We start from the raw sequence: 24,344 nt of genomic DNA, 5'->3' as shown, positions 1-24,344 counted from the left end.
CTGATCTGGCCCTTGGTTTATTTTAGTATAAGTGAGTTGCTCTAGTGTAGTGGAGATGCATGGAAATTAGGTGTGCACTAGATCTGGACCATGTAGTAGGTCTGGTCAACAAAAGAATAATCCGGTGTGGCGCAGCACATGAAAAACATTGTGTGCACTCAAATAATGGCTGTTGGATTAAATGATGAGGGGCGAATGATCCAGCGCATCGCGGTACATAAAGATTTGGTGCGCGCATACATCTGGACCGTTGACTTGTTCTGGTCAACATAGAAATAATTCGGTGTGGTCGCGCTGACAGTAACTATTGAGCTCAACCTATTATTATTCCTGTTTTGTTACTCGAAATTTAAACAGTCATAATTTAATCATTTAAAATCGAAATTGGGTCATTCTTGAGCTCAAATTCAAGGATTTTTCGTCCTCTTTCCAATGGTACCAATTTCATTATCAGATTCTTATCCTAATAAGAGATATTTACGTTTTAGTGAGACGGTGTCGGAAAACTATTTAAACCGGTATGGAGTATTTAAAGGAAACTATTTCTGACATATTTAGTTGCACTAATTTGGGTAAATATAATAAATTAATAATTTGTTATGGAAGGAAGTGTATATATATATATATATATATATATATATATATATATAATTATTTATATATGTGTATATATAGTTTAATTTGTCTATGAGTTGTATGGAAGGATGAATATATATATATATATATATATGTATGTATGTATGTATATATATTGATTTTAAATAATCAAGGATTATTAAAGAAGGTGTTAAACACATATATACATTAAATAACATATGTGTAGGTATATATATATATAAATCATTTAAGATGATTAATATTATCATTCTTATTTGGCATATCTTAATAGGCTGGTTGTTAAATTAATGATATGCGTATAATATGCATGTGATGGCTATGTATGATTTAGCGTATTGTTAATTTTAAAGTTAATTCATGGTTAAAGTGTGGGCATGGATGAATTGTCAAATGATTAAATATATTACCTAAATATTTGTATGAATAGAATACATATATGGAAAGCATGGATGAATTGCTAATTAAATGTATGAATAAATATACCTGTGGAGGCATGGTTGAATTGCCAATGTATAAATATACATACACGGAGGCATGGTTGAATTGCCAATGTATAAATAAATATACTTATGGAGGTATGGTTGAATTGCCAATATATAAATAAAAATATTTACAATGGCATGGTTGATTTGCCAAAGCATAATTACGTTGTTATGTGTTAGATGATTAAAATATCATCTATGGTTGTTGTATGTATGGATTGGATTAGGGTTAGATATTCTTAAATGAGAATAGTTTAGTACTTACTGGTTAGTGTATTATTTTCCATTAATAAAATAATATTGGGGAAGACGTGGATGATTTGTCAAAACTTGGATTTTGGATATGTGATTTAAACAATTAAAATCATTATCGGGTTGGGATTAAATAGAGTATTTCTTTTATTATAATTTGTTGTTTAAATGATTAGACAACTGACTAGGATGGGATTAAGGTCAAAGGAGTTTTTATAAAATGAAATGGTAGATTGGTCTAGGTATGAATATTATTTTAATAATTATTTAATAGGTATGGAAATTTAATAAACCTATTAATGGATGTGATTAGTATAGTATATATAGTTATATATAGACATGTATATCGTGCTTTATTAAAGTTAAAACTTTATTAGGTTTGGTTTTGATCAGAGATGATCTGCTTATTGGTTTTCAGAGGCCTGGTAGAGTGAACTTGCTCGTAGGGTTTAACCCACGATTTCTTTTTTCAGGTTATTAGAGGTTCCAGTCTCGAGGTTGAGGATCCGCAGCTGGGAGACTGTCATTCGTCTATTCATCTTGTGTACTTTTAAACAGTATTGGATTATTGGATAATGTTTTAAGGGGTCCTTGAGTTATGGGATTTCTGAATTGTAATTGTTGGAGAATCATTAAGTAATATTTATTTATTAGTTTTCTTCAGCGGTTTATTTATTCTTTATTATTCATCTTTGTATTCTGTGCTTGTTAAATACTTAAATTGTTTTGATATCCCTTGATTTTGTGCGCGGACTTGATCAATCCGTGTTCCAAAATTAGGGGGTATCACAGTTGGTATCAGAGCACTCCAGGTTCAAGTGTCCCTAGGGTGTCTTTCGTTGTGTGACTTCCGCGTTGTGTACTCTTTTACTTAGAGCTTAAGTTTAGGATTCATTGTATTCTATATTCGGTCCGTTAGTGTGTCCTAATGGTAAATCATTGAGTCTTATCAGGAAAATGGTAAAACACCGATTTAGAAGGTATTGGTAAATCGTTGAGTCTTCCCCTAATTTTGAAGTATGGGTTTTATGAATTTATGCACCAATAAAATAATATGGAGGTATTTTAGGGACGGATTAACGGAATAGTTAAGTCCTACCAATTTATTTATGAATTGTATGGTTTAATACACCGGTATGGGACGGTGGCATTTCAGGGACGGATTAACCAAAGAAGTTAAGTCCTACCTATATATTTATAAGGGAACGGATTAACCATAGCGTTAAGTCCTACTTATTCGTGTCAGGTCAACGGAATAGTTGGATGGTATGCCATTGAAATAATATGGTTGGATAGTTTACTTTTATGTGGATATAATGGATTATATATATATATATACATACACACACACATATATGGGCCATGATATAAGCTTGAGTCTCAGGATCAGTGGTTAGGATGGAGGCGTATATTGCCGATTGAGATGGGTAGCTGGGTTTAAGGATGTGTGGGCTCTGGTAGAAGGAGGGCTCGTAACCACCTTTGTGTGCGTTTTACATGAGCTACCCACTATCCGGTTGAAACTGCTTTAGTCCAGTGAGAGTCTCTAGTGTGTACTTATATTTATCAATTATATAAATATGGAATTAGCTAATTACGTGATGTGGCTGCTAATAATGAATATGTGTGGATGGGTTAATTTCCACACGGATAAAAGGAATAATGAAATTTGAAATTAAATAATCAAAGTTTTATTTCATGGATTTGTGAATTCCGAGGACGGAATTCCGTTTGTTAGGGGGGAAGAATGTAATACCCCGATAATTTTAAAAGATTTATTAATTAGGATTAATTATTTTATTTTATTTTTCAATGATTTATTTTATTTTATTGAGTGCTAGATTAATTATCTTATTTTAATTAAGTTATATTTCGTGATTATGTATGATGATTGATTATTTGTGTGGTTGATTATTGATTGAATTATTGGTGTGTTGATTTTATTGGTATTATATGACTTAGTTGTAAATTCTTGTTTGTTTATGTGCTTCATGTAATTAGTTATTTTAATTTCTGTATTTAATTAATTATCTTATTTATTTAAATTAATTGGATTGGGCTTAAGGAAAGTTGGACCAAAAGATGTGGTCTTGGGCTTGTATGAAACCTTATTGGGTTAATTAATGAAGGTCCGTGGTTATTTAATTATTTAAATGATCACTTTTGTATCAATTATATATATATATATATATATATATATATATATAATTATATATAAATATAATTAATTAATAATTGTTATGGAAAGATATATATATAGATATATATTTATTGATATTTATAAGTATATATGATTTAATTAACTAATGAGTTAACTATGGAAGGAATATATATTTATATATAATATATGTTTATAGATATAAATTATTTAAAGGTTATTATTTTAATTCATAATACTAGTTGGAATAGGATTTGGAATTTAAGGTGTATAAAAATACATATAAGGCTTTAGGGTTAAAGGTTTTACACGTTAGAAAAATAAAACAGACAGAGAGAGAGGAAGAAGAAGGGCTGACAAGGAGGAGGTCGGATCTGAAAAGGAGGACGTCGGAATTGGAAGAGATAATTAAAGCTTAAAGCGTCGGTTTCGTTTCGAAACCTTCAGGCGAGTTCTCTCTAACTTTCCTCTTAGAACTCATAAGGATTTCACCTTGAGTATCAACACTTTAATTAAATTATTAATTTAAATCTTGGTTAGAACGGATTAATCAAAAATATTAATTAATTTTATTTGATTAAATTAGAATAAAATCAGAGTATTAAAAGCGTGTTTTACTATTATTTTGTTTGTGGAATTGTTGAATTTTAGTTATATATATAGGTTGTGTATATTTAAAATCATTGTTATCCTTGATCTGTGACCCAAGAGAGTTAATTAGGATTTATAGAAGTTTTGGGAATTTTCTAGGATTTCTCTAGAATTTTTCTAAATTTTCTGAATTTATTTTATATTTTTGGAATTATTTTAGAATTGATTTCTATATTATTTTGGCAAATTATATAAATATTGTTTATAAATATACACACTGGATGCGTCAGTTGACTGCGCGCAATAGTAGGGTTGTAATCCAGTGTTTGCATGTGCATAGGAATAGGGTACATACGCTGATTTGGCCCTTGGTTTATTTTAGTATAAGTGAGTTGCTCTAGTGTAGTGGAGATGCATGGAAATTAGGTGTGCACTAGATCTGGACCATGTAGTAGGTCTGGTCAACAAAAGAATAATCCGGTGTGGCGCAGCACATGAAAAACATTGTGTGCACTCAAATAATGGCTGTTGGATTAAATGATGAGGGGCGGATGATCCAGCGCATCGCGGTACATAAAGATTTGGTGCGCGCCTGCATCTGGACCGTTGACTTGTTCTGGTCAACATAGAAATAATTCGGTGTGGTCGCGCTCACAGTAACTATTGAGCTCAACCTATTATTATTCCTATTTTGTTACTCGAAATTTAAACAGTTATAATTTAATCATTTAAAATCGAAATTGGGTCATTCTTGAGCTCAAATTCAAGGATTTTTCGTCCTCTTTCCAATGGTACCAATTTCATTATCAGATTCTTATCCTAATAAGAGATATTTACGTTTTAGTGAGACGGTGTCGGAAAACTATTTAAACCGGTATGGAGTATTTAAAGGAAACTATTTCTGACATATTTAGTTGCACTAATTTGGGTAAATATAATAAATTAATAATTTGTTATGGAAGGAAGTGTATATATATATATATATATATATATATAATTATTTATATATGTGTATATATAGTTTAATTTGTCTATGAGTTGTATGGAAGGATGAATATATATATATATATATATATGTATGTATGTATGTATGTATATTGATTTTAAATAATCAAGGATTATTAAAGAAGGTGTTAAACACATATATACATTAAATAACATATGTGTAGGTATATATATATATAAATCATTTAAGATGATTAATATTATCATTCTTATTTGGCATATCTTAATAGGCTGGTTGTTAAATTAATGATATGCGTATAATATGCATGTGATGGCTATGTATGATTTAGCGTATTGTTAATTTTAAAGTTAATTCATGGTTAAAGTGTGGGCATGGATGAATTGTCAAATGATTAAATATATTACCTAAATATTTGTATGAATAGAATACATATATGGAAAGCATGGATGAATTGCTAATTAAATGTATGAATAAATATACCTGTGGAGGCATGGTTGAATTGCCAATGTATAAATATACATACACGGAGGCATGGTTGAATTGCCAATGTATAAATAAATATACTTATGGAGGTATGGTTGAATTGCCAATATATAAATAAAAATATTTACAATGGCATGGTTGATTTGCCAAAGCATAATTACGTTGTTATGTGTTAGATGATTAAAATATCATCTATGGTTGTTGTATGTATGGATTGGATTAGGGTTAGATATTCTTAAATGAGAATAGTTTAGTACTTACTGGTTAGTGTATTATTTTCCATTAATAAAATAATATTGGGGAAGACGTGGATGATTTGTCAAAACTTGGATTTTGGATATGTGATTTAAACAATTAAAATCATTATCGGGTTGGGATTAAATAGAGTATTTCTTTTATTATAATTTGTTGTTTAAATGATTAGACAACTGACTAGGATGGGATTAAGGTCAAAGGAGTTTTTATAAAATGAAATGGTAGATTGGTCTAGGTATGAATATTATTTTAATAATTATTTAATAGGTATGGAAATTTAATAAACCTATTAATGGATGTGATTAGTATAGTATATATAGTTATATATAGACATGTATATCGTGCTTTATTAAAGTTAAAACTTTATTAGGTTTGGTTTTGATCAGAGATGATCTGCTTATTGGTTTTCAGAGGCCTGGTAGAGTGAACTTGCTCGTAGGGTTTAACCCACGATTTCTTTTTTCAGGTTATTAGAGGTTCCAGTCTCGAGGTTGAGGATCCGCAGCTGGGAGACTGTCATTCGTCTATTCATCTTGTGTACTTTTAAACAGTATTGGATTATTGGATAATGTTTTAAGGGGTCCTTGAGTTATGGGATTTCTGAATTGTAATTGTTGGAGAATCATTAAGTAATATTTATTTATTAGTTTTCTTCAGCGGTTTATTTATTCTTTATTATTCATCTTTGTATTCTGTGCTTGTTAAATACTTAAATTGTTTTGATATCCCTTGATTTTGTGCGCGGACTTGATCAATCCGTGTTCCAAAATTAGGGGGTATCACACTGCTAGACCCTTGTTATAAAAATCCTAGAGTTATTTAAATTTATATCTGTTGCCTTCGAAGGGGCTTTTATAATCACTCGGGTTATTACCCCAAAGAAAGTGCCTTAAAAAGATCCTCCCAAAGGCAAGAAACAAACAACCAAGAAACTTCCTTTCTCTCAGCCAACAGATACTCCAATAAGGATTAATAAAGAAAGAAAAGCTAAAGCCAAGGCCATATTCAGCCTACTTAAAGGTATAATCTTCCTTTATTTTCACATATAGGTATATTAAAAGCTTTAGACTAAACTTTCTTACCTTGTTATAGATTTAGATAATGAGACACTATCGGCCTCCCTTAACCCAGAGAATGTTGAGCTTCAAGGTGACAAGATCTCCTCTAGTCAACTTCATCATCCTACAGAAACTGAATCAGCCACCATCCCTGAAGCTCCTGAAATTCCTCCTCTTGTAAGCAAGGTAAAAGATTATGCTTATCAGCCTAAGAAACTTTTACTTTTAGTAAAATAATCATATCGGCTATATGATCAAAATACTTGGCTGATATTGATACCTGATTCTTGGTCAAAATTGTTATCGGTTGAGACAATCTTTAATAAAATTTCCTTCTTCAGGGAAAGAGAAAGAAATCCACTGCCCATAGGACTTTAAAGAGAACAAAGTTTAACAAAGGTAAAAGCCTGAGGTTGAAAAAAGTCCTCAGCCAACAGAAGATGTGGCTGATGATCTTGTGATTGAATTGGCCGATGACCCTGTAATCAATGTGGCTGATGATCCTTCTGATCATTCCTCAGATAAAAAAGAGGTAATGATAATTTTACCTAAGCTTTTTAACCTTCATCACTTTTAATAACATCATTGGTCTTTCTTTTGCAGCAATCTCCTCTTCTTAACTTGATCTATAGCCCAGTTAGGAATTTCAGCCCTTTGAAGGATTTTCATGAATCCATTGAGGTACCTTTTAATACTCAAGTCACTCCTGCCAAAGCTTCATCTCAAGGAGACATTACAGCTCTTTAGCCAGATTTTCTTCCACCAGTAATCAGCCATCAGCCACCCTTGGATGTAGCTATGGCCGAATCATCCAAAGTATTGACTACCTCATACCTGTAATTTTTACTCATATTTAAAAAGTTAGACGTCTAACCTTTTTCCATATTTACAGGTTATTTATGAAAAAGTTCCTTCATTTCCTCCACCAAAAGCTCCTGCTTCCTCCTTTCTGGCCTTGAGTAATTTCTTCAAAGATGTGGTAGCTTCAGTGACTGAAGAGAGAGAGAGTGAATCTTTAGGAATAACTCCAGTTACTTCAGCCAGTGTTCCAGTACAAACTATGGAAGAAACCAAAAAGACTTTGGTTGAAATTTTGTAACGAGATACTGTTGATCTTCCTCAATTTGAGACTGAACTCACGGCTGTCCTTACCACACTCAGCCAACATCCAGATTTCCCAGTCGACCTTCAAGCCACCATTGCTACTTTCAAAGGTCAATTGCCAGCTTTGGCTGATAAGATTTTCTAGGCCAATGAATCGATCAATCATTTTCACAAGAGCAAAAGTAGGAAGGACACTCTTGGTGAACAGTTGTTAACTCAAGCTTCTACATTTGACCGAGTAAACAAAGAGTTCATCAGCCTTGAGGAAAGAAAGAGAGTCTTCCAACAGGAGATCGACCAGATTCATGCTCGTAAGGCCATCTTGTCTGCTGAGGCTGCCATATTGCAGTTTGAAGCTCAAAACCTTGCTCACAAGCATGCTAGTCTTCGTGAAGAATTACCTAAATTAGAAGAATCAAAGAGACATGCCATGGTTGCCTTTAATCGGTCCTTAGTGATTTGGGCCGATTTCAAGGAGAAATTGGCAAACATATAATCTTTTTCAATAGCCCCCCTTTTTTTGTAGCCATTTTAGTGTATGAACTTAAATGATGTAATTCTTCTACACTTCGATAAATAAATGGACTCTTTTGTTGCTTTAAACAAGCATCAATGCTTTAACAAGAATTTTTTTTATTTTTAAAATTTTTTTTATTGAAATTTAAACAACTAAATCAGCCTATAAACAGGCCGGATTTATTTCATAGAAGTACACATGGTCAGCCAAAGGTACTGGCTGACTCTAATTTTCCCTTTCAAAGATTGTTGGCACATACCTCTTAAGGTACTTGCCATTAATGGGGTAATCATGCAATCGGCCACTAAGATACTTTAACCTATATGCTCCTCCACTTAGGACTTGATGGACTAAGTATGGCACTTCCCATTTATGAGATCATTTTCCATATTTCCTATCAACCTTACCCACTGGAAGAACAACTTTTCAAACTAAATCTTCTTCAGCAAAAGACTTAGGTTTTACCCTTTTGTTGTAGATTCTCATTACCTTTTTCTTATGAGCTATGATGTGATCCAAGGCATCCAACCTAACTTCATCTAAGTCTTCTAATTCTATCAACATTGCTTGAGTGTAATTAGCCGGAGTTAGATTATTTTGGAATGCAACTCTGGCCAATTTAACCTTCATTTCCATAGGCAGAACAATATCATGTCCATAAGTTAACATATATGATGTGATTCCCGTGCCTGTTCTTTTTGAATTTCTATAGGCCCATAGAGTCTCAGATAAAGTCTCATACCACCTTCTTGGCTTATCTTTGATCATTTTTTCAATGATCTTTATTAAAATTTTTTTTGAAGACTCAGCCTGACCATTTGCTTGGGCATAGTATGGTGTAGAGGCTGTCATATGGATGTTCATATTGTCGCCGAATTGTAACACATCAGTTGCCTTGAACACTGTCGCTTTGGTTGAAACAAGTGTTTCTGGAATTCCAAATCTGTGGATAATATGTTGTTCCATGAAGTTAATCATTGTTTGTTGATCAACCGTTTTATAAGCTTTGGCCTCAACCCATTTAGTAAAATAATCTGTAGCCATAATCACCCAGTGATAGCCTTCACTTGATGCTAATTAACTTTACCAATAAGGTCAAAGCCCCAGCCTCTGAACGACCATAATTTGATTATTGGCTGTAATTCTCTTGCTGACACGTTTTGAATTGGTCCATGTTTTTGACAAGCTTGACAGCCTTTTGCATAATCTATGTAATCTTTTCTCATTCGTGGCCAATAATATCCATACCTTCAAATCAGCCATCTCATTTTTATCCTAGCTTGGTGGGCTCCATAGCTACCTTCATGTACCTCGGCCATAACTTAAAGTGACTCTTCTTTACTTATGCATTGTAGTAGGAGTCCATCTTTAAGGCCTTTTCTATATACATCTCCATCAAGGAGTAGAAAATTGACTGTTCTTCTCTTGATACTTCTATCAGCCTTGATGTTTAGATTTCGGAGAAACATTATAAATGGTATCCTCCAATCATCGTCGGCTAGATCTTCTATATCAATTACCCATGAATCGGCCAACATGGTATTTCTTAATTCGGCCAATGGCAAGGATTTTCGTGTTATTTTTATCAATTGATCTTCCATTCCAACTGGTACTCTGATTCCAGAGGCTGCTTAGGCCATGTTATTGGCCTCTTTATTCTGTCCACTTGGCCAGAACTTAAGTTGAACATTATCAAATTGATTCATCAATGAAGTAGCCAGAGAATGAAACAGCCTTAATTGCCAACTTAAGCATTTGAAATCTTCAGTAATTTGACAAAGTACCAAGTTTGAATCTCCCAAAATTTTTATATCTCCAACAGCCTTTTTAATTAAAATTTCTAGGCCGATTATAAGTGTTTCATATTCAGACTGATTATTTGAACATTTAAAATCTAAGAAAAATGACAATGAAGTCTTTCTTCCAACTGGTGAGATGATAACAATACCTGCTCCTACTCCATCGGCCTTGCTTGATCCATCGAACGTCAATATCCAAGGAGTTAGGAAAATGGCTGATGACTCTAATTCATCATAAACTTGTGGATCAATATCAGTCGAAGGATGATTGGCCAAGAAATCAGCCAAAACCCTTCCTTTAATTGATTTTTGTGGGACAAAGATAAGATTGAATTCCATCAAGGCCAATGCCCACTTACTTATTCGGTCAATGATCAATGGCTTGATAGCATATATTTATTCACATTAGTTTGACAAAGAATGTAAACATCAATCGGCCGCATATCATTCTTAATTGAAGAATATCTGCATTCAACATCAGTTAATACTCTGCTTAAACAGTAAACAGCCTGTTCCTTTCCAAGTTCATTATTCTGAGCAAGCATGTTGCCAATTGATTCTTCTGTGACCGATAAATAAAGCTTCAACGATCATTTCTTCCTTGGAGGCATCACTACCAGGGGGTTTGCCAAATATTCTTTTATTTTGTCAAAGGCCTTCTGATAGGATTCATCCCAATGAAAATTTTCATGTGACTTTAATTTTAATAAAAGGGAAAAAGCATGTACTCGGCCAACATGGTTAGCAATAAATCTTCTAAGAAAACCTACCTGGCCGAGAAACCTTTGGACCTGTTTTTTGCTGGTTGGAGCCGTAGCATTCATAATAGCTTTAGCCTCATTCTGATTAATTTCTATGCCTCGTTGTTGTACCAAAAATCTCAAGAAATTCCCGGCTGAGACCTCAAACACACACTTCAATGGGTTTATTTTCAACTTGTGAACTCTCATCCTTTCAAAATCCTTTTTCAAGTGTTCCAAATGCTGTTTTTTGGCCGATGATTTCACAACCACATCATTTATGTAGACTTCCATGAATTGGCCAATCATATCATGAAAGATTGAATTCATTGCCCTTTGATAAGTAGCCCCTGCATTCTTTAGGCCGAATGGCATTACAACCAACTCAAAAGTATCAATTGACCCAGGACATCTAAAAGCCGTTTTAAGAAAATCCTCCTCGACTGTATTGATTTGATTATAACCTGAATGGCCGTCCATAAAAGACATTATTTCATGCTTAACGGTCGAATTAATAAGTTGATCGGCCACTGGCATTGGATATTCGTCTTTTGGAGCGGCAATATTTAAATTGCAAAAATCCACACAAATTCTAAGTTTGCCATTTTTCTTTATTACTGGAACAATATTAGATAATTAACCATTCAACATACCTGATCGTTCGGATAAATCCTACCTTGAGAAGTCTTTCAATTTCTTCCTTAATTTTAAGCATTACTTCCATGGACATCCTCCTTGGTGGTTGCTTATATGGCTGAAAATCCTTCTTGATGTGCAATCTATGTTCTACCAACTTCCGTGATAGGCCAGGCATCTCTTCATAACTCCAAGCAAAACAATCATTATATTCTTTTAATAAATTGATTAAATCGGCCTGGAAATTAGGCTTAAGCAAAGTACTAACAAATAATGGCCAATAATCTTCTTTAGTACCAACATTAATTTCATATAAAAGATCTTAGACCTCTTCTTTATTATCTTCCAACCTAAAAGGGGCTAACTCCAAATCTTCAAATTGGATTGCATCCAACTTTTTAAAACCTTCTTCACCTATATCGGCCGTACTGGTCGATACTTTTTCATATAATTGTTCTTCTCTAGCCAATCTCTTTTCAGCTAGATATGTTTTCAGTCTTACGCAAGCGGCCCTGAAAGCTTGCCGCTTCTTTTCTTCTTTATTTGTGTAATCCATCAAAAACATCTTCAATTTCCTTGATGGTCGACCTGAAAATATCAATTGTCGATTGGACTAATTCTGTCAATAGCTCTTCAATATCAGTATTAACCAAGTTTTTCTTCATTGTTGCTGCTGCTGGTCGTCCTATCCTATTAATGCCAATAAATTTGATAGGTACAATAGTTTCATCATAAAGTGCAGCCTCGGCCGAATACACCCTGGCTATAAAGGGTTTATTATTGGCCTCAACAATTTTTACCTCATTTCCATCCCAAAAAATCAACATTTGATGTAATGCTGATGGGATACACATATTAGGGTGAATCCAATCTTGAGCTAAAAGGAGATTATAGGCCGCGGTTGAGTCAATGATAAAAAAGGCCGTGAAGGATATTTTACCACCAATAGTAATTTCCAAAGGCAGAATACCTTTGGTGTTACTAGATCCTCCATTAAAACCACTGATGGCCATGTCGGTTGGAACCATATGATCCATGGTCTTGCCCAATTTCTTCAAAGTGGTTGCTGGAATAACATTTACCACCGAACCATTGTCGACCAATACTCTATTGACTGGCTGACCTTTAACCTATACTTTAACATACAATGGCCTCAACTATTGTGTCATGGCCAGAGGTGGTTTTTCAAAGATGATTTTATCGGCCTCAGTTGGTTGATCTTGAGAGACCAATCCTACCCTGGCCGATGAACTCTCTAAGTGATTCTTGATTTCTGATGATTCAGCCTCGTCCTTAATCTCGGCTGACTTAACATCCCTGTTCACTATTGGCTCTGTCCTTGCTTCAAACATAGAAGGTAAACACAAATACCATATTACAATTTACCTCATCCGGAAGGGAACCAAAGCGAATTCTGTACTTGGCTGTATGCTTTGGATCTTAATCTGGCTGATCATCTTTCTCCTCGTAAGAGGATGCCTCATTCCCAAAAGATATAGCAACCTCCATGTTTTCAGTACGTGTAAGTTCTGCATTCTTCCTTTGTATCCTCCTTTTTTGAGTACGTGTAGGAGGCCGCTTAGGAAACTTCAGATGATTCACTTGAGTCCATCTGCCATGATCAACCAAAGAAGGTCTGGCCGTTCTTACACGGTTAGACTCTTTTCCCTTTTCAATCCATATTTCTGACTGAATTACTGGTTTCCTTTTGAAACTAGGATAAAAATGTTGCTCTGGCAGAACTCTATCTGCCACAGACCTTTCTGACCGAATGATTCTTACTGCCCTTGGCCCATTCTCTCTGAATATTGGTCGATTAACTTCTTTGGGATTCTGTCTAGGCTGATGACCCAACCTTTCATGGACACTGCGCTTCCTGGTCGATTGAAAATTGTTCCTCTTGTCTGGATTATTCCCACGGTCTTTGCAATTTGGGTAACAGTTGTAATGACTCGGTCATTTTCCTTCCTTTCTTTTTTTCCTGTAATTTCTTTTTTCGTCTTTTTTCCTATTTTGTCTTTTTCCCGTTTATCGTTTTTCTTTGCATAACCTCACTTTTTGTGCTCGAATTTGATTCCGGCTTTGCAAGCATCCATAATATTTGATTTCCAAGGTAATTGTATTTTTACTTTTGTAGAAAAGCATGCTAGTTGCTTTCTTTTTCGTAAAGGGCATGGATGCATAGTTTCTTAGGAGATATTCTTATTTTTGGGGTTTTAGTGTAATTATGCAAAGTAATTATTTTTCATCTTAGGGACCATCTTGCAATTTAATTTGAAAGATATTTTGAAAAAATGACCTTTTTGCAATTTTTAAAAAGTGTGACGAGTGTCACACTCTCATGAAGCCACTTGTTGATATTAGGGTGGAGAGACTTGGATGCATCATCTTGTGACATTTGGAGGGTGGAGATTCACCCACTTGTTGGCCTAGGATATGTGCACTTGTTGGCTTGGATGGTTGACAAGTGTAGGCTTAGGATTAAGCCTAGGAAAGAGCCATGGATTTGTGACAAGTGTAGGCTCACAATTTAGTCTTGCAATTGTGTGTGTGTGAGAGGTAGTGTAAGAGCATATAGTAAGTGGAAGAATACTAGATCCTCCACTCACAACATTTTACTTAATGTCTTTCATTTCTTTTGTTTTCAAAACCCTAACCTAGCCACCATTGGAGAAAAGCTTGGTTTAGAGCTTATTTTCTAATTTTGCCCTCCTTCCGCACACCTTAGACCATTAACCTTGGGAAGTAAAATTTTCCTCTCTCTCTCCTCTTCAAAACCCTAGATTTGTTTTCCATTTTGAGCTTGGTTGCTTTGGATTATAGAGATTCAATTCTCTATTGTGGTAGGGGTCGTAGTATGTTTATACTTCAAGTGTTTTAAGTCCTTTGGGGTATAATATATATTGCGTACATGCTTTTAGAATTATAGTATTGTATATCATAGGAAACCCTCACATTTTGACTTTGGGTTTATTGATTTAAGCATGTATGATATGTATATACCTTGAGTAGAAAGATTATATGATTTAGTAGTATGCTAAATTCTAGTATTCTCACATGTGGTAGTGATATAGAACTCTTGTGAAAAATTACTAATGTTATATACAATTCCTATTGACTTGAATTGCTATATTTATGGTGGTGATAATTATATATTCATGTTGATGACTAATTCTGGTTATTTTAGAAGCTTATTACTATAATGTTAAGATTTACTATATAAAGCTTATTGTTGAGGCATGGTTTAAATTGATAAGTTGGTGGTATTATATTGTACATTACATCATGATGAGGACTTGTCATTTATTATGCCATTCAAGACTTGAAACCCTAAGACATGGTTTGTGTGGTTTCAAAATACTTGTGCATAGAAGGTGGTTTATATGCCTTAATTATAGTGTATAAGTTTTGAACTTAATAATGATTTTGGATTCTCTTGGGACATTGTTACAAGTGACATGGCTAGAGTTTGGCTCTAGTGCGGGAGGTATGAGTTCTCCCCATTTATAGTGCGCACTAGGGTGGTATTCCCAGCGGGTTAGTGCCCGGAATAACCGTTTAGGTCTTGGCTTTATCCGAGATTTAATGTCCAAGTTTTCTACTAATTGATTTTGCATTCAATTCCAAGTTGACAACCAATGTTTAATTGTAACTTGTAATTTTTGTTATTTGCGAATTAATGTTGTTAAGTACATTGATGTTGATATTGTGTTGTTAAAGAATCATTTAAGTTAGCTTAAGATGATCCCTTAGAACACCTTGAACATAGACGTTAAGTGGAATGATCCCCTATTCATAAGTGTGTCATTTGGAGGGGTTGCCGGTGTTACAGTTGTTGCTAGGAAATTGATGACTATTTGGAGGATGGAAAGATTCCATATTCTTTTGAAGTTAGACAAGAAGACAGATTAACACTTGCTTGTGTTAAAGAAGTAGGATGTGTCAAAGATATGAATGTGAGACCGAACACCTAAATAAAGAAGAGGTGCACAGTATTAAAAGATGTAGTTAGTTGACTTTTGATAAATGGATTTACCGATTGATTTTCCATATTGGTCGGTTTATTATGGATCAGTATGTAAGAATTTAGTTACAGAGTTAGCTTTTGAAGATACTCCAATTTAAACAATGGATGCAGACGAAAGCTGGTGGTGCTAGACTAGCGGTACTTTCTGTAGACAAATTGGAAGGAGGATGTAAGGACTGAGGTTCACAACTCTTAGTACTTTATTTATCCTGGTGGAAACATAATGTTTCACGGTATGAAACAGATGTTTGAAGGACAAGCAGGAGGAGGGACATAGTGATTTTGTATCCAAGTCTAATATCTATTAGATACTCGAGATGGACCATCAGAGATCACTAGATCCTTGTAGTCATTTCCTATACTGAAGTGGAAATGACAGAGCATTTTCCACGGATTTAGTTGAGAGATTACTGATTTTATACATGGGTCAGGATTCTGGTTGGGACATTGGTGGACTAATAAATTAAATCAGTTTCATTTTGTCTATTTAGAACTGGTAAGATATCAGGTCATACAAATAGAATGGATCTCGAGACAACTTAGATGGATAGAAGTGGTGATTCACATTTTGTATTAAGTTCTGTCTGGTGGACGGGAATATAGAAATGGACGCTCTCAACAACCGATATGATATTTAAATCTTTCGGTTAGTTGTTGAGTTACCAGTTGAAGTTTTTTAGCTTGTGTAATAATAACACTTGTTATTACCAAGGAAATTACGGAGGTCAACTTCAAATATCGGAGCTGACCCTAGAGGTGGTGTTACCTTACTCAGATAGAGCTTAAGGTACTGAAGGAGGATTAGTAGATTCTGTGAATGATGTCGGAGTGACTGAGATGTAAAATTTGTAAATTTCTCATGGTACACTAATATGGTTATGCGTTACATTGAGACATCTAATGTTAGTTTTGGTGAACCGGTATGGATAGGGACATGTACATAACTGTCTCTAAGTGAAACTCTTGATAGAAAAGTGGAAAAAAATTGATAACTGGATATTATTGGATACTTTTGCCACTTCCGCTATCAAAATGGGAGTAGGGCTAATCAGGAATGGAGGGTCAATAAGATTTATCAATATTGAATTGGAATTTTAATTCTATATAGGTTCAAGAATGCTGGATTGAACAGGTTCTCTTAGTAACATTGTTCGAGTAGTGTTCACTTTGGAGTTTTATATCAGTTTTACTTTGCACTAATAATAGAGAACGTTATAGCATGTGGATATCTGTTATAATAGATGCAAGTGCTATTTCGAAGGAATTTTCTGACAATGATGGAGCAGTAACTTTGCTTCACTTTGCAAGGAGTTTTTGGAGAAAAGTCAGTCTTATATCTTAAATTGCCTTTTCATGGAATGTGTTTATAATTTTGGGTAGTAGCCTATAATTAGCGTTACCAAAACGTTAGCGTTGGGTGCATAGAAGTTTTGAAAATCTATGCTATCGAATTTGGAGGAATATGGATTTCTACCCTGGTATAAATATTAGGTACGAATGAGTTGTTGTTACTTACAACCTACGTGTCGTATATTTTTTTTTTGTGTTTCTTAAATAGGGGAACCATTAAGTTTCTAGGAGGAGTTAGGATTCAATGGAGCCCATACACAGAGGCAGTGTCCATAACGGAACGGAAATGAAAAGAATTCAGAGTTTCGTGAATTCCGAGGACGGAATTCCTTTTGTTAAGGGAGAAGAATGTAATACCCCTAGTTTTCAAAAGGATATAATTAGAATTTAAATTTTATTTCTTGTGTATTTTTATTTGATTATGTGGCTATGTGGTTATGTGGCTTGATGGTATGTGTTTAATTGAATTATTTGTTTAATTAATTATTTGGCTAGTTGTAATTGTTTAAGTGTTTAATATTAATTGTTTAGCTTTATTTATTTGTTTAAATTGCTTTACTTGTTTAATTGATAGTAAATGTATATATTATTTTTATTTTTAAACGGAGTTGGACTTGGATAGGATCAATGGACTATTTAGATACTGTAAATAGGTACAGTTTTTACCCATGGATGGAAATACATGTATATATAGGAATATAAGTATTTTGGGTTAGTTTAATAATTAGAAATTGTTAATAATTAAATTAGCTTCATTATATATATATATATATATATATATGTATATCAAGTTTTAGGGTTTTATATATATTCATTAAAATTGCCGACTTATATACATATATGTATTTTATATTTTATTTCTGTGTTTCTTTGCCAACTCCTCACATGAATAGAATTAGGTTAAAACTATTTTTTCTATATATATATATATATATATATAGTATTATGTCTGCTTAGGGTTTAAAACACAAACCCTATTCACAAACAGTGAGGGTTGAGAGAAAACAGAGAGAACGAGTTAGGGTTTGGCTAAGAACAAGGGCTGAACAGAGGAGGGGTATTGGACGCTTGCTCGTGGGTTAAACCTAGGGCAACAAAGGAGTTGATGGCAATCAGAGGTCGCTGAAAAATCAAGACAAAGGACGGTTAAAGGTTTCAATTCGAAACCTAAAGACAAGTTCTATTTCTTGCTTTTTCCCTTTGACTTGTGTTCTATGCATGCTTAAATAGTCTCCAGGAACTTAACGGACATTAAAATTGATTATGTATGCATGTTAATAGAGATTTTAAATTATATTTAATGTGTGGATTAATTGAAAGTTAATTGTTGCATAAATTATTACTGGTTATGTTTTATATTCTTGTTATCAATGCGCACTAAATTTGCTACGAGTTTTTGGAACTGTCAGGACATAGTTGGACCTCTAGGAACTTAAATTAAGACATTATAGAATGTTTATAGCATTGTCGGAGGCGAAGACGATGATAGGAAACAGAGACAGAGTTGGCTCCCAAGGGGTTGGAGCTGGCTCCCTAAGTTTTTTGGCCACGGCACTCTGTGAGAGAGAGAGCCTGCTCCTTGGATTGAGGGAGCCGACTCCCTAAGTCACAAAGCCAGCTCCCAAGGTTAGGGAACCGGCTCCCAATGGTTGAGGGCTGGCTCTCAACTTTTGAGAGCAAGCTCTCATGCTTAACGGTGTACTGGACGTGGTTTTGGGTACGGTTTTGATATTTTTGGAGTTCCTGGACTGTTTTGAGTTATTATTAAGGATTCTAAACCTTGTTTTATGATATATTAAAACTCATTTAGCATAATTAACATCTGTATGCTAGTGGATTTAATACTATGGAAGTTTAAATAATTTTGCATGCTGTTAACGGATGTAAAAGATTTAGTTGTCTAGTCTTCTTTTAGCAGTTTAAATGACTGAAATATGATTTTTAAATTTATATTGAATGCATAATAGGGTCATATACTTATTAGATTTTATTATGTTTATTTTGAATTTTAATTGATGAACCATTAAGTTCTGTTCTGTCAATTACATGGATGTTATTTTGGATTTTAATTGACGAACCATTAAGTTTTGTTCTATCAATTACATGGATGTTATTTTGGATTTTAATTGATGAACCATTAAATTCTGTTATGTCAATTACATGGATTCTGGATTTTAAATTGATGAACTGCTGTATTTGTTTTATCAATTATTGGATTGATTGTGGATTATATGCACCGGTATGGGACGGTGGCATATTAGGTACAGATTAGATCAAAACGCTAACTCCTACCTATTCTGGATTTTAATTGTTGAACTGCTTTATCTGTTTCATCAGTTATTGGTTTATTTTATGGATTATATGCACCAGTATGGGACGGTGGCATATTAGGTACGGATTAGATCAAAACGCTAATTTCTACATATTCTGGATTAAGGAAATAGATTAATTATAAAATTAAATCCTACTTATATTTAAGTCAGATCAGCTAAACAAAGTTGAATGACTAACTGGATTATTTGTTACTTATATTTAAATCCTACTTATATTTAAGTCAGATCAGCTAAACAAAGTTAAATGACTAGCTGGATTATTTGTTACTTATATTTAAGTCAGATCAGCTGAACAAAGTTGAATGACTAATTGGATTACTTGCTACTTATATTTGAGTCAGATCAGCTGAACAAAGTTGAATGACTAATTGGATTACTTGCTACTTATATTTGAGTTAGATCAGCTGAACAAAGTTGAATGACTAACTGGATTACTTACTACTTACATTTGAGTCAGATCAACTGAACAAAGTTGAATGACTAACTGGATTACTTGCTACTTATATATGAGTCAGATCAGCTGAACAAAGTTGAATAACTAACTGGATTACTTGCTACTTATATTTAAGTCAGATCAGCTAAATAAGTTGAATCACTAACTGGATTTCTTATGGATGGATAGGATAGGATTTTTATATATATATGATTATGGTACCACGATATGAGCTTAAGTCTTAGGATCGATGGTTAGGGAGCATATATGTATTGTGATGTATAACTGGCTATGATGGTAGAGGTATACCCTGTTAGGTCTAGGTACTCATGCCCACCTCTGGTGTGTTTTGCATGTTGTCTTCTATTTAGGTTGAAACCCCATTTGTAGTCCAGTGAGAGTCCTTTAGTGTGGATATATATATATTTATAGTTATGGACTATATAGCTATTGTTGATGTTATCTAGGATGTATCTGTGTATCGAATCTCTGCTTAGACTGTAGTTAGAACAAAACTTGTTTATGGGCCTGACCTACCATCATTTTTCGGGTATTTGTTAGGAGTAGGGATTGTTCATACTGAGCAGGGATCGGCTACTTCATTCTTCCGGATTATTTATTTAGAAGTTTTCTTTATGTTTCAGTGTTCTAATGTAGTCACTTGATTAGTTAGGTTTTTATAGGGGTCCACATGGTATGGATTCCCGAGTTGTATTAGTAATGGAGGATTGGATGTATCAAAATACTTTCTTATTTATAAAAATTTATTATGAGGATTTCATTAATGGATTATGGTTTAGTTTTCTTTTAACAATTCTATTTGTTCCTATTTATCATGTTTGTATTCTGTGTTCGATTATTGCCGATTCGTTTTTATATCCTCGGGCGTTCGGGCGTGGGCCTGGCCAACCCACATATGGAAATCCAGGGGTTTCATATCCAGTTAGAACTTGTACTTCTCTGTAAGTGTTCGGCTCCTGATTCTGTATTAAGGCCTAAGCTTGAGCCGGGCTTACTTCTATTCCTCTCTTGTTGACAATATGGCCAAGGAATTGTCCCGAAGAGACTGCAAAGGAACAATTGGAAGGGTTTAACCTCATATTATACTTTCTCAAAGTGTCAAAGACTTCTTGGAGGTGCCTGGGATGATCTTCCTTCTTAACAACCATGTCGTCGATATAAGCTTCGACTATTTTTCCCAACGTTTCGTTGAAGATCTTATTAACGAGACGTTGGTAAGTAGCCCCAGCGTTTTTAAGTCCGAAGGGTATGACTTTGTAATAGTAGGTTCCCTTCTCTGTGATGAAGGATGCTTTTTATTCATCCTCTGGATTCATAGGAATCTGATTATACCCGGAATATGCATTGAGGAATGTAAGTCTCTCATAACCTGTGGTTGCATCAACCATCTGATCTATCTTTGGTAGTGGAAAACTATCCTTAGGACAAGCCTTATTGAGATTGGTAAAATCTATACAAACTCTCCACTTTCCATTCTTCTTTTGGACCACCACTACGTTCGAGAGCCACTGAGGGTAATGCACTTCACGGATGAAACCCTGCTTGAAGCATCTTGTCCACTTCTTCAGTAATGATTCGATTTCTTTCAAGAGTGAACCTTCTATGTCTTTGTTTGACTGGCTTGAATGAAGGATCTACCCTTAGATTATGGCATGAGACCGGGTTGATTCCTGGCATATCCGAATAGATCCAAGTGAATTCCTTCAGATGACATCAACTAACACTTCCTTCTCTTCAGCTGTTGGGGATGATCCCACATAAGTGACTTTTTGGGGATCGCCAAAGATAACTTTGACGGCTTTAAGAGATTCCTCAGTGGGCTTTGTAGTTTCAGTTTCTGCCTCTGCTTCCAAGTCCTTGGACAGATGACTCTGTAATTACTATTTAGAAGTATCTTCAGGGTCGTATCTGGTTTGGACAACTTGATCCCCTTCTTTGCCTCATTCAATGTCAGCATGTAGCATTCTTTTGTAGCAACTTAATCTCCCCAAAGGTTAATGACCTTTTTTCCTTCTGGAGATAAACATCGCATCACCTGATGAAAAGTAGATGGTACTCCATTCGTTCGATGGATCCAACCTCTTCCCATAATGAGGTTATAGGAATGATGAATTTCTATCAGAACAAAGTTTTCCTTCAGTGTCCTCTTCGCCACAGTGACTGATAAATTTATTATCCCAATGGGGTCCACCTTTGTCCCATCGAACCCATCAAAGGACTGGAGGTAGGCCGAATTGACGATGATGGGATCTCCAACTGTTCAAAGACTGCCTTTGTTATAATATTGGCACTGCTGCCTGGGTCTACAAAGACTCTTTTAATCATGCAATTTTCCACCAAGAAACTGATGACAAGTAGCTCTTTATGGGGAAGCTGTACTCTTGATAAATCCCCATCTTTGAACCCAATACTAATACTGCCCAAAGCAATAGTGTTTACTGAGGATAATTTCCTTAGCTTATGGGCTACCTTCATCCTGGAACGGTATACCTCTTCTGACTCTTGTTCTTCCTCTGACCTCCCATGTATAGCATGAATGACCTTTACTTGATTTTTTTCTACTTTCTGAGGATTGACTTCCCTCGGCCTTGCCTGCTTTTTTGGTGTGAGGTAATCTGCTAGATCTCTTCTGGTTATCATATTTTCCACCTATCGCCTAAGGGATCTGCAATCACTGGTAGTATGCCCATAATCTCTGTGGTAGGCACAGTGTTTGCTTTTGTCCCTTTGCTCCAGGGGTTGCCTCATTGGTTAAGGGGTTGTAAATTTTGCTTTATTCTCCTGGAATAACTGAGCCAGTGTAGTATGAAGAGGTGTGAACCTCTCCTCGGTCCTTTGTCTCTTCTCGGGTATCTGGGCGACTGGTGCTAAGGCATATTGGCTTCTTTGACTTTTTGAACTTGAAGTTTTTTTTTAGACTTATTTTCTACCGTGACGAGGGTGGCATATTATGCTCGGTGGGCTACATTATCTTCAAGTCGAATGTAAATTTGTGCCCGAGCATTGAGAGTTTGCATGTCCGGAGGGGAAAACTTAACTAGGGAGGTATGAAACTTGGTTCCCTGGATCATATTTTGAACGTTTCTATATCAGTCTCAGGGTGACAATCTACTATCTCCGAAGCTTCCATGTTGAACCTAGACAGGTCCTGTAACGTTTCTCCTCTCTTCTGCCTTATAGTGAAGAGACTAGCAATAGTCTTCTTCTACTTTTTATTTCCGTAATATTGTGCTAAGAACATGGCGCATAAAGTTTCATAGTTCGGGATGGACTTGTGCGGCCTATTCTTGAACCACTCCAATACGGCTCCCGTTAGACTAGTTGGGAAGACTTTACACATGAATGCATTGTTGTGGTTGTCTAGAGCCATCTTCTGTGAGTAGTGATCGAGGTGACGGGAAGGATCTCCCGTGCCATCAAAGTGAGTGAAGGAGGGCATAGTGAATTTCTTAGGTCTGTCGACATAGTATATATGATCAGTGAATGGAGTCTTCACCAGAGAAGCCTTATGCTCTCTGGCCATCTTGGCGGGCGTCTGAATCCTCAGGATCTTCTTTTCATCAAAGGCCTCCTGGACACCATCCTGAATGCCATTCGTCTATACTGTGAGCTTACTGCTGGATTCGGCCTATTCATCTTGTGCGCGATGAAGGTGATTGTTCAAAGCAACCACCTCGATTCTCGTCCTCTGCTATTACTGAACCTCGTTAGGCCGAACCTTGTTGGTTTGAGTTTCATTAACAGGAGGAATATTGTGGTTGGGGGGAGGCCCCGTTGCATCACCTAGTGGTAGTTGTAGTGTTATCTGCGCCATAGCTACCTGGAGAGTATCATTCCTCTGTTGTAGTAACGTAATCTGAGCTGTGCTGGTCTCATTTTCTTGTTGAAGAGTCTCGAATTGCTGCAAGAACTCTTCTCGCATCTTTTGCATTAGTTCCATCTGTTGATCAACTGCGACTGTGACTTCTCCGATTGATATCTTAGATTGTAGTAACATAAAAGATTTGAATCACTCGTGGGAGTATATTTCTATATGTTTCCCACAGACGGCGCCAAAGTGTAGGTGCAGAAATTCGTTTAACTAAAAAAAGCTAAAAGAATAAATACAACTCACTCAAAATAAAAGAAGAATTAATAAGAATATTTTAGAGAAAAGCTTGTAATGCTTTATATCCTTTATTGGAGGTCTAAGCCTCTATTTATATACAAAAAGATGGTGGATTTATGGTAGGACTCGCCATGCTTGTCCTCCAATACATTCCATGTATAACTCTTTACCTATAAAGTTCTTTCCTTCTATAATTCTTTCTATCCTAGAATCTTCCCACGCAGGATTTCCTTAGATGAAGAATCCTTTGTTAAAGAGGATTTAGTTATTCGGTATGGACTAGGATTATAATGTGAATGGCCGGATGAAACCCTTAGTAGGCTGAAAGGTTGATACCAGCTACCTTGGACCGACATTGATCTTGTCTGGGCTTGGTCATAATTGGGCTTTGATGGGCTGTGAGATTGTACCT

At 35.1% G+C, this 24,344-nt stretch overlaps 1 protein-coding gene across 1 annotated transcript; it reads right to left on the bottom strand.

The window, feature by feature from the left end:
- Nucleotides 1-10,116: 10,116 nt before the first annotated feature.
- LOC132282178 (uncharacterized) lies at nucleotides 10,117-10,623 on the bottom strand. The gene has a single exon (XM_059783800.1). The coding sequence runs from the start codon at nucleotides 10,621-10,623 to the stop codon at nucleotides 10,117-10,119; it is 507 nt and encodes a 168-aa protein (XP_059639783.1).
- Nucleotides 10,624-24,344: the final 13,721 nt, after the last annotated feature.

Source organism: Cornus florida, unplaced genomic scaffold (assembly GCF_030987335.1).
Source record: "Cornus florida cultivar Cherokee Brave unplaced genomic scaffold, ASM3098733v1 CherokeeBrave_3.0.0_Hap2_Chr01, whole genome shotgun sequence".
NCBI classification, from domain to species: domain Eukaryota; kingdom Viridiplantae; phylum Streptophyta; class Magnoliopsida; order Cornales; family Cornaceae; genus Cornus; species Cornus florida.
The sequence above is the reverse complement of the archived record's forward strand: the minus strand, read 5'-3'. Positions and strand labels throughout refer to the sequence as shown.

Coding starts and splice junctions, on each gene's coding strand:
- LOC132282178 (XM_059783800.1), bottom strand. CDS start 10,623: ATGGAATTCAATCTTATCTTTGTCCCACAAAAATCAATTAAAGGAAGG.